This window comes from Hyaena hyaena, unplaced genomic scaffold, assembly GCF_003009895.1.
Source record: "Hyaena hyaena isolate Hyena2069 unplaced genomic scaffold, ASM300989v1 scaffold_261, whole genome shotgun sequence".
Classification (NCBI taxonomy): Eukaryota; Metazoa; Chordata; class Mammalia; order Carnivora; family Hyaenidae; genus Hyaena; species Hyaena hyaena.
In genome coordinates this window covers 1,239,843-1,252,315 of record NW_024080893.1, presented here as the reverse complement: position 1 = coordinate 1,252,315, position 12,473 = coordinate 1,239,843, and the positions used below count along the sequence as shown (strand labels likewise).

The following is a 12,473-nucleotide window of genomic DNA, read 5'->3' as shown; positions in this document are numbered from 1 at the left end:
AAAGCTGTTAATACTTTACTCTGATTTTGATATAAAGCACAAAGAGCATGTGAATCATATGCCATGAAAAACTTAAATAGCATTTTAGTTTTGTATATTTAAAATTCAATCCTGAGTACCCGAGAAGTTAAAATGAGGTTCGTTAACTCCATAACTTGAAAGATTTATTATAGTAACAGCACTAAAATATGCACATTTTAAATAAGTAGGAGAAATACAGAGAAAAGTATAGTTAAAAGGCAAGAGTAAATGCAGTATGTGAATCTAGGTAACTACAAGAAGTAATTATTTTAAAATGCCCTCTTTTATTTATCAGTGACTGAAAGACTTTTTAAACAAAGAATGAAAAAAAATGTTTACCTCTCCTCTCTGTGGATCTTGAATGCGAGTAAATCTTAAATCTCCATGTTCCCAGTTTGCATTTACACTATAGATCCGTAGCTGAGAAAGTTCAAAGGATGCATTGAAAGCTTTTGCTCCAATTCGGATAACAATGGAATTTACAGAAACAGTAATTCCCTCAACTACTTTTTCAGCAAATCCATATTCACTGGAAAAACAAAGCAAAATAAATCATTGATAAATTATCTATTAATATTGTCACACAAGTGTACAAACTGACCATAATATTATTTATCTTAAAAAATTTTAGTAAAAGCAATAATCTAGACTGATTGCGTATAAATTATAAAAATGTTTTCAAAATGATAAAAAAACTTTTAAGATTTCAGGTTACTCTATATAAGTTTTTTATTTAAATCTAACATAGTTAATATAGAGTAATATATTCATTTCAGGTGTACAATAGAGTGACTTGACAATTCTGTACACTACTCACTCCTCATAATAAATGTACTCTTTAATCTCTATCACCTATTTCACCCCTCCCACTCACCTTCTCTCTGGTAACCATCAGCTTGTTCTCTATACTTAAGAGTCTGGGGGCACTTGCGTGGCTCACTCGGTTAAGCATCTGACTTGGTTTCCACGCAGGTCATGACTTCATGGTATATGGGTTTGAGCCCTGCATCAGGCTCCACACTGACACTGTGGAGCCTCATTAGGATTCTCTCTCTCCGTCCTTCTCTCTCTCTCTCCGCCTCCTCCATGTTCTCTCTCTCAAAATAAACTTTTTTAAAAAAGTATTTAAAAAAAGAGTATTTTTTGATTTGTCTTTTTAACCTTTCATTTGTTTTGTTTCTTAAATTCCACCTATGAATGAATACTACATATGCAGTCTCTTAAATGCCACATGCGGTATTTGTCTTTCTCTGACTTATCTTGCTCAGCATTATACTCTGTAGATCCATCCATATTGCTGCAAATGGTAAGATTTCATTCTTTTTTATGACTAAATAATATTCCATTGTAAATATACATATCTCACTTTTTCTTTATTCATCACTGATGGACACTTGGGCTGCTCCCATATCTTGGCTATTATAAATAATGTTGAAATAAAATAGGTATGCATATATCTTTTCAAATTAGTGTTTTTGTATTCTTTGGGTAAATACCCAATGGTGGAATTCTGATCGTATGGTAGTTCTAGTTCTAATTTTTTGTGGAACTTCCATGCTATTTTCCAGAGTGGCTGCACCAGTTTGCATTCCTACCAATAGTGTATGAGTGTTCCTTTTTCTCCACATCCTCGCCAACATTTGTTTCTTGTGTTTCTGATTTTAACCATTTTGACAGGTGTGAGTGAAGGTTATTCTTTAGATGAGGTTATTGTAATCATTATCCAAAGCTGCCTTCTCTCAAGTTACCAGATATCCAGATAACTAGGAATCTATAAATTGAGAGTTAATTCTTGACACAAAGAAGGTTACAGACAGAATATAATCTCATAATTCAGGAATAAAGTCAGAAACAGTTCACATTTTCTGATTCAATTCAGCAAATATTTATTAAACTTCTACCATGTGCACAATGCTGGGAAATAAGGAAACCAAAATATAATTGTGATATTCTAGGGCTTGCAAGTTTCTTGGAGAGGAAAAACACATACACCCTAAGAACTGAAACATTAAGACAGTCTATAATTAAATGCTTTAAAAACAGAATCATCACTACACTTGGTAGAAGAAATTGCTTATAACTAGGGAGAAATCTATCCAGGAAAGAAAAATGTATTTTCTCAGGAAGAGATGGGAAAAAGGGAAATCTTACATTAGGGAAAAGAATGAGCAAAGGTGTAAAAAAAAGGAAAGTAGAGGTCACAATGAGAATAATGAGTAGATGGGGCTCAGTTGGTTAAGCATCTAACTCTTGTTCTCGGCTCAGGTAGTAATCTCACAGTTCATGGGATCAAGCCCCATGTCCAGTTCTGTGCTGACAGTGCAGGGCCTGCTTGGAATTCTCTCTCCCTCTCTCTCTGCCCCTCCCCGCTCATGCTCTCCCTCAAAATAAATAAATAAACGTGTCTTTAAAAGGAGGGAATAATAAATAGGACAGTATGTCCGGAATATAGCTTATCAATATATTTTGGCAGGAGGTGTGATGAAAATTTGCCCAAATGGCACATTACTTCAATTATCATCACTATGACCATTGTTCCTAAATCCATCTCTATCCAGATCTCTCACTAGAACTTTAGACTGTTACATCCACCAGATATTTCCACCTGGATGCCTTTCACATACTTTAAAGCCAACATGTGTAAAAGTGAACCTATCATCTTTGTTGATCATGCACATCCCTCCCCTCTACCTGCTGCTAAAGCTTTCAGATTTTCTACCTCATGAACAAGTAAATAAGCTTCCTAATTTTCCAATAACTTATCTTTTAAGTCAGGTAATACTTTGAGGTTACATGTGGGCTGCATGAAATAATGCATAGAGCCAAACAGCCCATGTCTCGATTCATGATACTTTATGAAACACAACTATTATTTATAATACTAATAGTACTATATTCTTATTAATACTATGAAAAGTCTGGGGGAAAAAACTGTGAAAAATTGGGCCTCAGTTTCTTCATTTGTAAAATAAAAATAATACATATTTTGGGGCACCAGGTGGCTCAGTTGGTTAAGCGTCCGACTTCGGCTTAGGTCATGATGTCACTGCTCATGAGTTCAAGCCCCACATGGGGCTCTGTGCTGACCACTCACAACTCAGAGCCTGGAGACTGCTTCAGATTCTGTCTCTGTCTCTCTGCCCCTCCCTCATTCATATTCTGTCTCTTTCTCTCTAATATAAATAAATAAACATTAAAAAATAATAATAATTATACCTATTCTCAAAAGGTTGCTGTGGTCTTTAAGTAAAACGGTATTTGTACAATAGTTTATATAGTCCTTAGCTTGTCGTAGGTCATTTTGATTGTTTACCTTGGGCTTAGAAAATTGAGAACTAAAGAAGAACTTGGCAGCACCCTAGAGAGAGGTTGCTTTAATCACACGGACAAATACTAGTCACTTAGATAGACTATATCTATAATAATTATTTGGGAACACCTTTTGGAATATCTAGTCTCATCTGTTCTAACCTATGCACATTAAAAAGTGTTACAACCTTACTGGGGTATTTACCATCAGAGCCATGAATCCTGAATCAATGACTAAGGTAGACAAGTTTTTGGTTATGTCACCCACTGTAAATTTAAAAGGTGAAACTCCAGTTTTCAAGTAAGTCTCTTCTAAGTTTGATTTATCTTCACATAGATGTACATCTCCTCTATATGACATGGTAATATCAAATTCCTGAACTTACAAACCTCCTATGTCATAAATCTAAAGGACTATTAAAAACTCACAGGTCCTGCACAGACCATAAGGACCTCCTGCTAAATATTAATTTCCCTGTATTTTAATCTCTTAGAGACAAAATCAAATAGACCAGTGTTTCCCTAAATTGTTTAGGTAAAAAGAATTGTTAAAAATATATAATCCCAGGGGCGCCTGGGTGGTTTAGTCGGTTAAGCATCCGACTTTCGCTTAGGTCATGATCTCGCGGTTCGTGGGTTCAAGCCCTGCGTCAGGCTCTGTGCTGACTGCCAGCTCAGAGCCCGAAGCCTGTTTCAGAGTCTGTGACTCCCTCTCTCTCTGACCCTCCCCTGCTCACGCTGTCTCTCTCTCTGTCTCCTAGAAATAAATAAAACATTAAAAAAAAAAAATATATATATATATATATATATATATATACACATATATACATAAAATCCCAGGGGTACCTGGATGGCTCAGTCAGTTAAGCGTCCGACTTCAGCTCAGGTCATGATCTCACGGTTTGTGGGTTCGAGCCCCGCATCAGGCTCAAGCTCTGTGCCGACAGCCAGCTCAGAGCCTGGAACCTGTTTCAGATTCTGTGTCTCCCTCTCTCTCTGACCCTCCCCTGCTCATGCTGTCTCTCTCTCTCTCTCAGAAAAAAAAAAAAAACACATTATAAAAATGTATAATCTCAGTCTTGATAACCATTCTAGACCTCATGAATCATAATTTCAAGAAAAAAAAAAGGACCCCAAAAGACTATAGATTAATAAGCAACCAAAGTGACTGCTACAATCAGGCAAGTCTGAAAAATGTCGAAGTAGATTAAACATACTGTCATACATCAAAATATAAGAATTATCATATATGATTACAAAGGCAAAATTATAAAGCTTACTGATGGTACTATAAAAATATGAGTTACGAAGAACATTATTAACAACAGCAATTTTCCTGATCTTCTTTTCCACTTTCAATCATCTTATAAAATCTCTACTTTCTCTCAGATTTTTTTTTACTCTAGCCAACTTAAAGACCAATTACTCCAATCTACTTCATCACACATGAAATCATAATCTGAACTTTAAAATCTCAAGTTGCTGGATGATGTATAAACTACAAAGAAGCTAATGCGAAAGCTCTTTTCACAGTCACTATTACCTATAGGCCAAATATAAACTGTACATCTGATACCCCTTGCCTTCGGTCAACTCAGCAATGGACTGATGGATAGCCATTAGATTCCTGTGTGGGAAGCCACTGATCAGGCTGCACATATTCTCACAGAATGCACTAATCAGTGGTTCAACTTTGGTGTAACAGGAAGGTGGAAATGTATATGAGTGTGTGTCTGTGTATCTGATGTTTATGTTCATTCTATTTTTTTACTTTACTTTAAAGATTTTATTTTTAAGTAATCTCTACACTCAGTGTGGGGCTTAAACTTATAACCAGACATCAAAAGTCACTGAGCCAGCCAGGTACCCTGTATGCATTCATTCCAAAGAAGACTTTTATCACTGGTTTTACACAGAACCTGGAACACCATAAAATATTTAGGGTTGCCATGTTGTACAACTTGAAGAGGCACTAATGAAATTAAAATCGTTATGAATATTTTATATGAATAGGTACAAAATCCAAAAATTAGTGGAGACATCCTGCCTTAAAGAAATGATACACAGTATGAGATCCAAATTTAATGAATGTAATAATAGAAAATTTTATCTATTTTTTAAGATCTAACTTTTTAAGAAAACTTCGTGAAATGGCCCTCATGCTTCTACTTTATTAGCATCTGATTTTTACTTATCAAAATCCAATTTGTATAAAGTATAAGCATTCTATATTTAATGAACTTTAGAGTAACCCAAATGGCCTATAATTTTTTTAAGGCATCAACCTAACTCTTTTTTTCTTTTTTAATGTTTTATTTATTTCTAGGAGGAGAGAGACAGCACGAGCAGGGGAGTGTCAGAGAGAGAGGGAGTCACAGACTGAAACAGGCTCCAGGCTCTGAGCTGGCAGTCAGCACAGAGCCCGACGCGGGGCTCGAACCCACGAACCACGAGATCATGACCTAAGTGAAAGTCGGACACTTAACTGACTAAGCCACCCAGGCGCCCCGGCATCACTTAACTCTTAAGAGTCATAAAAGTTCTACTGATGCATAGAATAAATACATGATAGGCAAAAAACTACTCAGAGACTAAGAGACTATCTGATTTATAGAAGCTTTGGTTGATCATTACTATTTAATGTCAAGGAAAGCAAAATGAACAAAAGAGGCTAAAAATCAGTTCTACTATTTTGGCAGCATAATATCAAAACTGCAAATGTTTGATGGGAAAGATGACTGAAATAGAGACTATGGCATTAGAGAATTTTATTTTATGTCCCATCACTACAGATAACAGAGCTGACTACAAAAAAGGACTCCTTTTGCCAGTCAAGTAGATTAATGGAAATAGCTTACCTTTGTCCTGAAGCAGTTGCAATTGGTGAGGGGCCATTAGGATTTCGGGGTTCTTCACATGTACTCATTTCCATTATTACTTTATCCAGGGACTAATAAAAATACATTAAAAATGTAAAAAATTAGATACAGTATTTTATTTTATGTATATCATGAAAATATTATGTTAATCCTCTTTCATATCTTTAGGAACAAAAGTAAACAATAAGTGAGCAGAGTCACTTTAAATGTCTTTCAGACAAATACCAAAACAGAAAATGTGCTCAGTCCTTTCTCAAGGCGCTTATTATCTGATATTAAAAGAAAAGCTGTGGGCATACAGGATTATGATAGAAAAAAACTACAAGTAGCCATATGCTGGTGAAATCGGATTTTACACAAGTACAATCTCTAATCCCAGAATGTATAACATTATTAATTGCTACATGAGATTATATATTAATGAATGGGACTTAAGTAACCATAAAAGCTTATCCTAATCAAAAACTTGAGATTTAAGACATACAACAATGAAAAATATGAAATATGCAAGAAATGTGAAAAAATAAACACTTCCAAAATGAAAAAAATTTCTTTCAAGGTAACAGTTTTTCTTGAAGATCAAATGTCCTTGGTAATCATCACTAACAAAACTTAGTAATTCTTCATTCTCTATTTTAATACAGCATTTATTATCTGAAAGTGCTTTATTTGCTTACGTATTCATTGTCAGTCTCCTCTATAAAAATATTAAACTTCCTAAGGGAATGGGGAAGATACTCAATAAATATTTGTGGAATAAACGAATCAGTAAGTAACCAAATGACCAACCTTTCTTCAATTTTCTTTAAAAAAGGAAAGTATATTAATGTACATATTTAATTTACTACACGATTAAAATTGGAAACACAGAAAGCTTGAATTAAATGTTATTAAAACTGCCACAGTATATCAATAAAGAGCTAAATGATACAATAAAAATATACCAACTTAGAACATAATATAATACATCTGAAAAATTTTAAAGACCCTCCCATTTTAAAGTTCAAACTTCTCATTTAAGGGCTGAGAAAACTAAGTACCATTCAAATAAAATAAAAGCTAATTAGTGGGAAAAGCCAGAAGATCATATTTCTATGAAATAAGGATTAATATTAGCAAAGTACATAGCTCATATGCATATATAAATGTTTATTTCTGAGGCAATGCAGAACTCACCAAACAGATGGGATGTGTTTTCAATTTGGTCCATGGGATCTACCAAAAGAAAAAGTTTTTAAAAATTATTTTCTTTAAAATCAATCATTAAAAAATAGCAATCAACACATATGTTCTTTTTAAAAAAAAAGTTTATTTACGTAGAGAGCACGCACATGTGCCCACACATGAGTGGGATAGGGGCAGAGAGAGAGGGAGACAGAGGATCCCAAGGAGGCTCTTTGCTGTACAGAGCACAATGTGGGGCTCAATATCAGGACCATGAGATCATGACCTGAGCCAAAATCAAGAGTCAGACGCTTACCCAACTATGCCACGCAGGCTTCCCAGATGTTCTCTTAATATAGTGACAGACGTACCAAATTTTATCAGAAGACTTTTTTCTCAAATTGCAAAGTAATAAAATGAGCAATTCATTCAGACTCTTAAAATCAGATGTACCTGTTTTGTATAGGGAAAGACTACTAATCATATTTTCTTGATTATCTATTAAAATAAGAATTTCAGGTCCTCTTAAGTTTCTTTTTTTTCCAGACCTTAAAACACATGTTAACTTCGTAATTTATTTAAAGTAGGCTCCATACGCAATGTGGGACTTACAACTCATAACCCTGAGATTAAAAATCACATGCTCTATAGACTGAGCCAGCCAGGCACCCGTTAACTTCATAACTTAAATTAAGATTTCCCAGCAAAGCATGATCAGTGTTTTGTTCATTTAACAGTTTTTTTAATTCTAAAATTCTGACCACAGCTTCTGGCTTCTGGCTGGCTCAGTCAGAAGAGCATATGACTTTTGATATCAGAGTCATGAGTTCGAGCCCCACGTTGGGTGTGAAGGTTACTTAAAAATAAAATGTTTTTAAAAAATTAAAAAGAAAAGAATAGAAAATTCTAACCAATCTTTTTGTATCAAGAAAAATACAAAAACAAGGCTATTCATGTAAAACATAGGTAATATCAAATAACTAATGTCCAAGCATGCCTCACATCTAAAAAGTCACATCTTTATAGATATTTAGGTATATGTAGGATATAACAAAAATTAAAGGTGACCATCAAAGAATATATGAATCTTTCCACAATCTTTTCTTTGGAGTCCAATTTTAATTTTATGAAACAGATTACTCCTGCAGTATTTCTACTGAGAAGATTCTCAAAACACCTGGTCTTTAAGTGCAAGAAGTGATATGATATACAATTAAAGTCAAAGGTAAATAGGAATAAATTTTAATAAGGAAGAATAACAATAAGAAATAATAAACTTAAAAATCCTCAAGGAAAAAACAAATGAGGAAATAAAATGTCAAATAAAAGTATGGTGTACAGAATAAGGATTTGTGTCTTCACATTTTTATTTGAAATTGTGTTTACTTACTACAAATTTAAATTGTCCCAATTAACAACAAATACTATGAAAAAATATCTTTGAATATGTGTCAAATTTCTAATACATTAGTATATGACTTCAATTAAGTTCACCAGACACACATTCTTGCAATTATTTAGACACAGTTATGTCTTTTTAAATTATGTTAATAAAAATGCTTTTTTATTGAACTATCTACAACAAAATATTTTAAGACAGGAATGAAATAAAAAATGAAAATAGAAAATGCTTTCCACAGATATCAAAAATCTCACCCTAATAGATGCTTTATTACAGAAAACTTTGTTGATAGCAAGCCATGTTGGCAAATCCAACATATTCTGGAGCACCTCTTCATCCAGCTCCAAATTCTTCAGTTCACCTTCTCCTTTGAGGGTACTCAGATTTATCTTGTCAGGAGATAAATTTTTAGTAAATCTGAAAGAGAACATATATTGGCATTTATTTTAGTGTCAGTTATTATACCCCAGTCATTCTTGCAAATATACAGAGCATTAAAAATGTAATAGCAGGGGGCGCCTGGGTGGCTTAGTCGGTTAAGCGTCCTACTTTCACTTAGGTCATGATCTCGCGGTTCGTGGGTTCGGGCCCCGCGTCGGGCTCTGTGCTGACTGCCAGCTCGGAGCCTGGAGCCTGTTTCAGTCTGTGACTCCCTCTCTCTCTGACCCTCCCCTGCTCACGCTGTCTCTCTCTCTCTCCTAGAAATAAAACATTTAAAAAAAAATGTAATAGCAGCACAAAGAAACACAAAACCGCAGTGATAAGCTCTACTTTAATCCATATTTTTTGATGTGGTTTGTTATTATTGTTTTGATCTCTTATCCATAGCTCCCATACACAAAGCCTACAGTGTTCTCAGGATACATTTGAATATCATATTCCCATATACAATCATCTGGTTCTTACTGCCTTTCAAATTTATTAATATTTAAGTAGCATCCACTATTCCAGGTACTATGCGAGGCAGGGGGGATAGCTCAAAGCCATCCCATATCACATTATGCTCACTTTGCTACAACCACTTCGCAAAAAGGGATATTCCTATTCTATTAACCAACCTACAAAGAAGGTTAAAGAAACCCTTTAGAAGTAGCAAGAGCAGCTGCCACCATTCATCATCTCAAGAACAGTATCAAAGGTTATCAGTACTCCTTTTAGAATCATCCAGAGATTCCAAGATTTAGAAACTAACCCAGATCATTCAAGAATACTTCAGAGTACATAAATCTTTTTCTAAAAGGTCTCTGAAGAAGAGGACCATGCAAGTCTACTTGGCAGCTAATTTCAGTGTTTCCTATGTGACACTTAAAAATACCAATTATTTATGATCCTAAATTCACTGTACAAATACCATTTACCCTTTATGTAAGAGTTTAGATAAATGAAGTATAAAGTGCTTAATGGAAAAAAAAAAAAAGTGCTTAATGAAAGTGCCAAAAGTCCCATGGGAGAGTGGACCCTAAATTCTAAAGAACACAGAATCTCGATGATGAAGAATGAAAATTCTTAAACTTAAGAAAAAAGACTGGAAGTAACAATAAAAGTTTAAATAATATTGGACATTTTCCAAGGGTTTACTGTGTACCAGGTTCTTCGTTTGTAAGCATTACTACTTCATCTAATTCCCACAATAACCCATTAGAGTCAATACTATTTTTATTTCCACTGTTTAGATGAGTGAACATAATGAGAAACTAACTTATTAACTTATATGCCCAATATCTCAACTAATAATGATGAAAACAGTAATAAAAAAAAAGAGCTGAGACAGAAGTACAATGTTCGATCCACGACCATCTGAAAGGATGATGAATTACAAGTTGTGCAAGGACACTATGAATGTCAGCAAATTGGCAAAGTAGTCGAGGTCATCTACACTAAACAAGTACTGTGAAAAAGGCGAATGGCACAACTGTCCATATGGGCATTCATCCTGGCAAGATGGTTATCATTAGACTAAAAGTAGAAAAAGACCGCCAAAAGATCCTTGAACATAAAGCCACATCTTGCCTAGTAGGAAAGGAAAAGGGTAAATATAAGGAAGAAACAATTGAGAAGATGCAGGAATAAAGTAATCTTATATTCAACTTTAACTAAAAACTGTTCAAATAAAAAAATAAATAAATCAAACAACCCTAAAAAATGAAAAACTGCTAACTTCCCAGGAAATACTTTTTTCAAAATGAAAACTACTGACAATATTAACTACCAGGTATCAAGAGTTATCAGCCAGTCTTTTACTGCTTTTTGAAAATAAATATTAAAGGGAACAAAATATACTGGTTATGCCCTACACATCAACAAGAATATCTATCAACATACACATGCTTCCCATTGACTCTAAACCAGAATTTCTTGAGCCATATTTTATCTGGATATATATTTTCTCACAGAAGGTCACCTGAGAAATGCAGAATTCATATTTAACCCATATATGACCAGTGATGCTAGGTTATATTATACTCACCACCAATCATATTTGGTTTAATACTATGACATTTCCTGATAGGGTCCTACTGCTAATCATATAGGAATAGCCTGCCACTAACTACGTCAAGGCAGACTATTAGAGCTAGAAGGGATCATTCAATACCTACTTACTGAGAATTCACTATTCAGACACATATACTGACAAGCAGTACACTCAAGAAGTCCTTGCCTTTGTGCAGTTCTCAGTTCAGCTGGGTAGACAGAACACCAAAAAGCATGACTAAGAGAGAATACAGTACAAGGTTTTAATCTAGAGCTTCTATGAAAACAGGGACTTTTGAGCTGATATTTAAGAATGAGTAGAAGTTAACTAGGCAAGGAAAAGAAGGGAAGGAAGGAGGACTCACGGTATAAAATAGAACTGAAAAAAGATCAGCATCTTCAATGTAAAAAGAGGACCAGAGGAGCAGAAGATAAACCTGAGAGGACAATGAAGGGACTTGATTCTATAAGGCCTTAACCATTTCACTCATTCATTCATTCAATAAATACTAACTGATACCTATAAATTAACAGGCAATGGAAATATGACAACGAGCAAAACAGATAAAAATCTGTCTTCATGGAACTTAAGGGGACTGGGTTCTGAAAAGAATGAAAAAATAAGTTAAATATGTAGTAAGCCAGATTCTGACTATGGAGGGAAAAAAAACAAAGCAAAATTAAGACAGCAAGGGCAAGCAGAGGACCTTTTAATTTTTAAGGGGGTTGACAGGAAAATCCTCAGTGAAAAATGACATTTGGGCAAAGATCTGAAGGAAGTGAAGGAGGTGGCTATACAGATACCTAATGGAATGAATGCTCTAGGCCAAGGAAAAGCAAAGGTAAAAACTTGAGGTGGGAACATGCTTGGCATGTCTGAGGAATAGCAAGAAGATCAATGTGGTTGGAGGAAATGAACAAAAAGGCAAGACTAAAAGGAGATGGAGTAAGTTAGAGAAATAATAAGGGCCAAATCATGTGGGATCTTTAAAGCCACTCTAAGGACTCTGGTTTTATCCTGAGCAAAAATGAAAGTGACTAGAGATGGTTTTAACTAGAATAGGAAACTTTTTAAAAAAAAGTTTTTTAACGTTTACTTATTTTTGAGAGGGAGACAGAAAGACAAAGTATGAGCAGGGAGGGACAGAGAGAGAGACAGAATCCAAAGCAGGGTCCAGGCTCTGAGCTGTCAGCACAGAGCCCGATGTGGGGATCAAACTCACAAA

The 12,473-nt window shown here is 34.7% G+C and overlaps 1 protein-coding gene across 2 annotated transcripts in view; it reads right to left on the bottom strand.

The window, feature by feature from the left end:
• The window catches only part of UHRF1BP1L (UHRF1 binding protein 1 like), a 106,739-nt gene that overhangs the window by 57,580 nt on the left and 36,686 nt on the right, over positions 1 to 12,473 (bottom strand). For both annotated transcript variants that reach the window (XM_039245589.1, XM_039245588.1), the window contains 4 exons: positions 9,030 to 9,192; positions 7,386 to 7,424; positions 6,189 to 6,280; positions 361 to 550 (listed from right to left, as the gene is read on the bottom strand). In XM_039245589.1, the coding sequence (XP_039101520.1) occupies positions 361 to 550; positions 6,189 to 6,280; positions 7,386 to 7,424; positions 9,030 to 9,092 (384 nt within the window). In that variant the 5' untranslated portion in view covers positions 9,093 to 9,192. The remainder of the gene's footprint in view (positions 1 to 360; positions 551 to 6,188; positions 6,281 to 7,385; positions 7,425 to 9,029; positions 9,193 to 12,473) is intronic.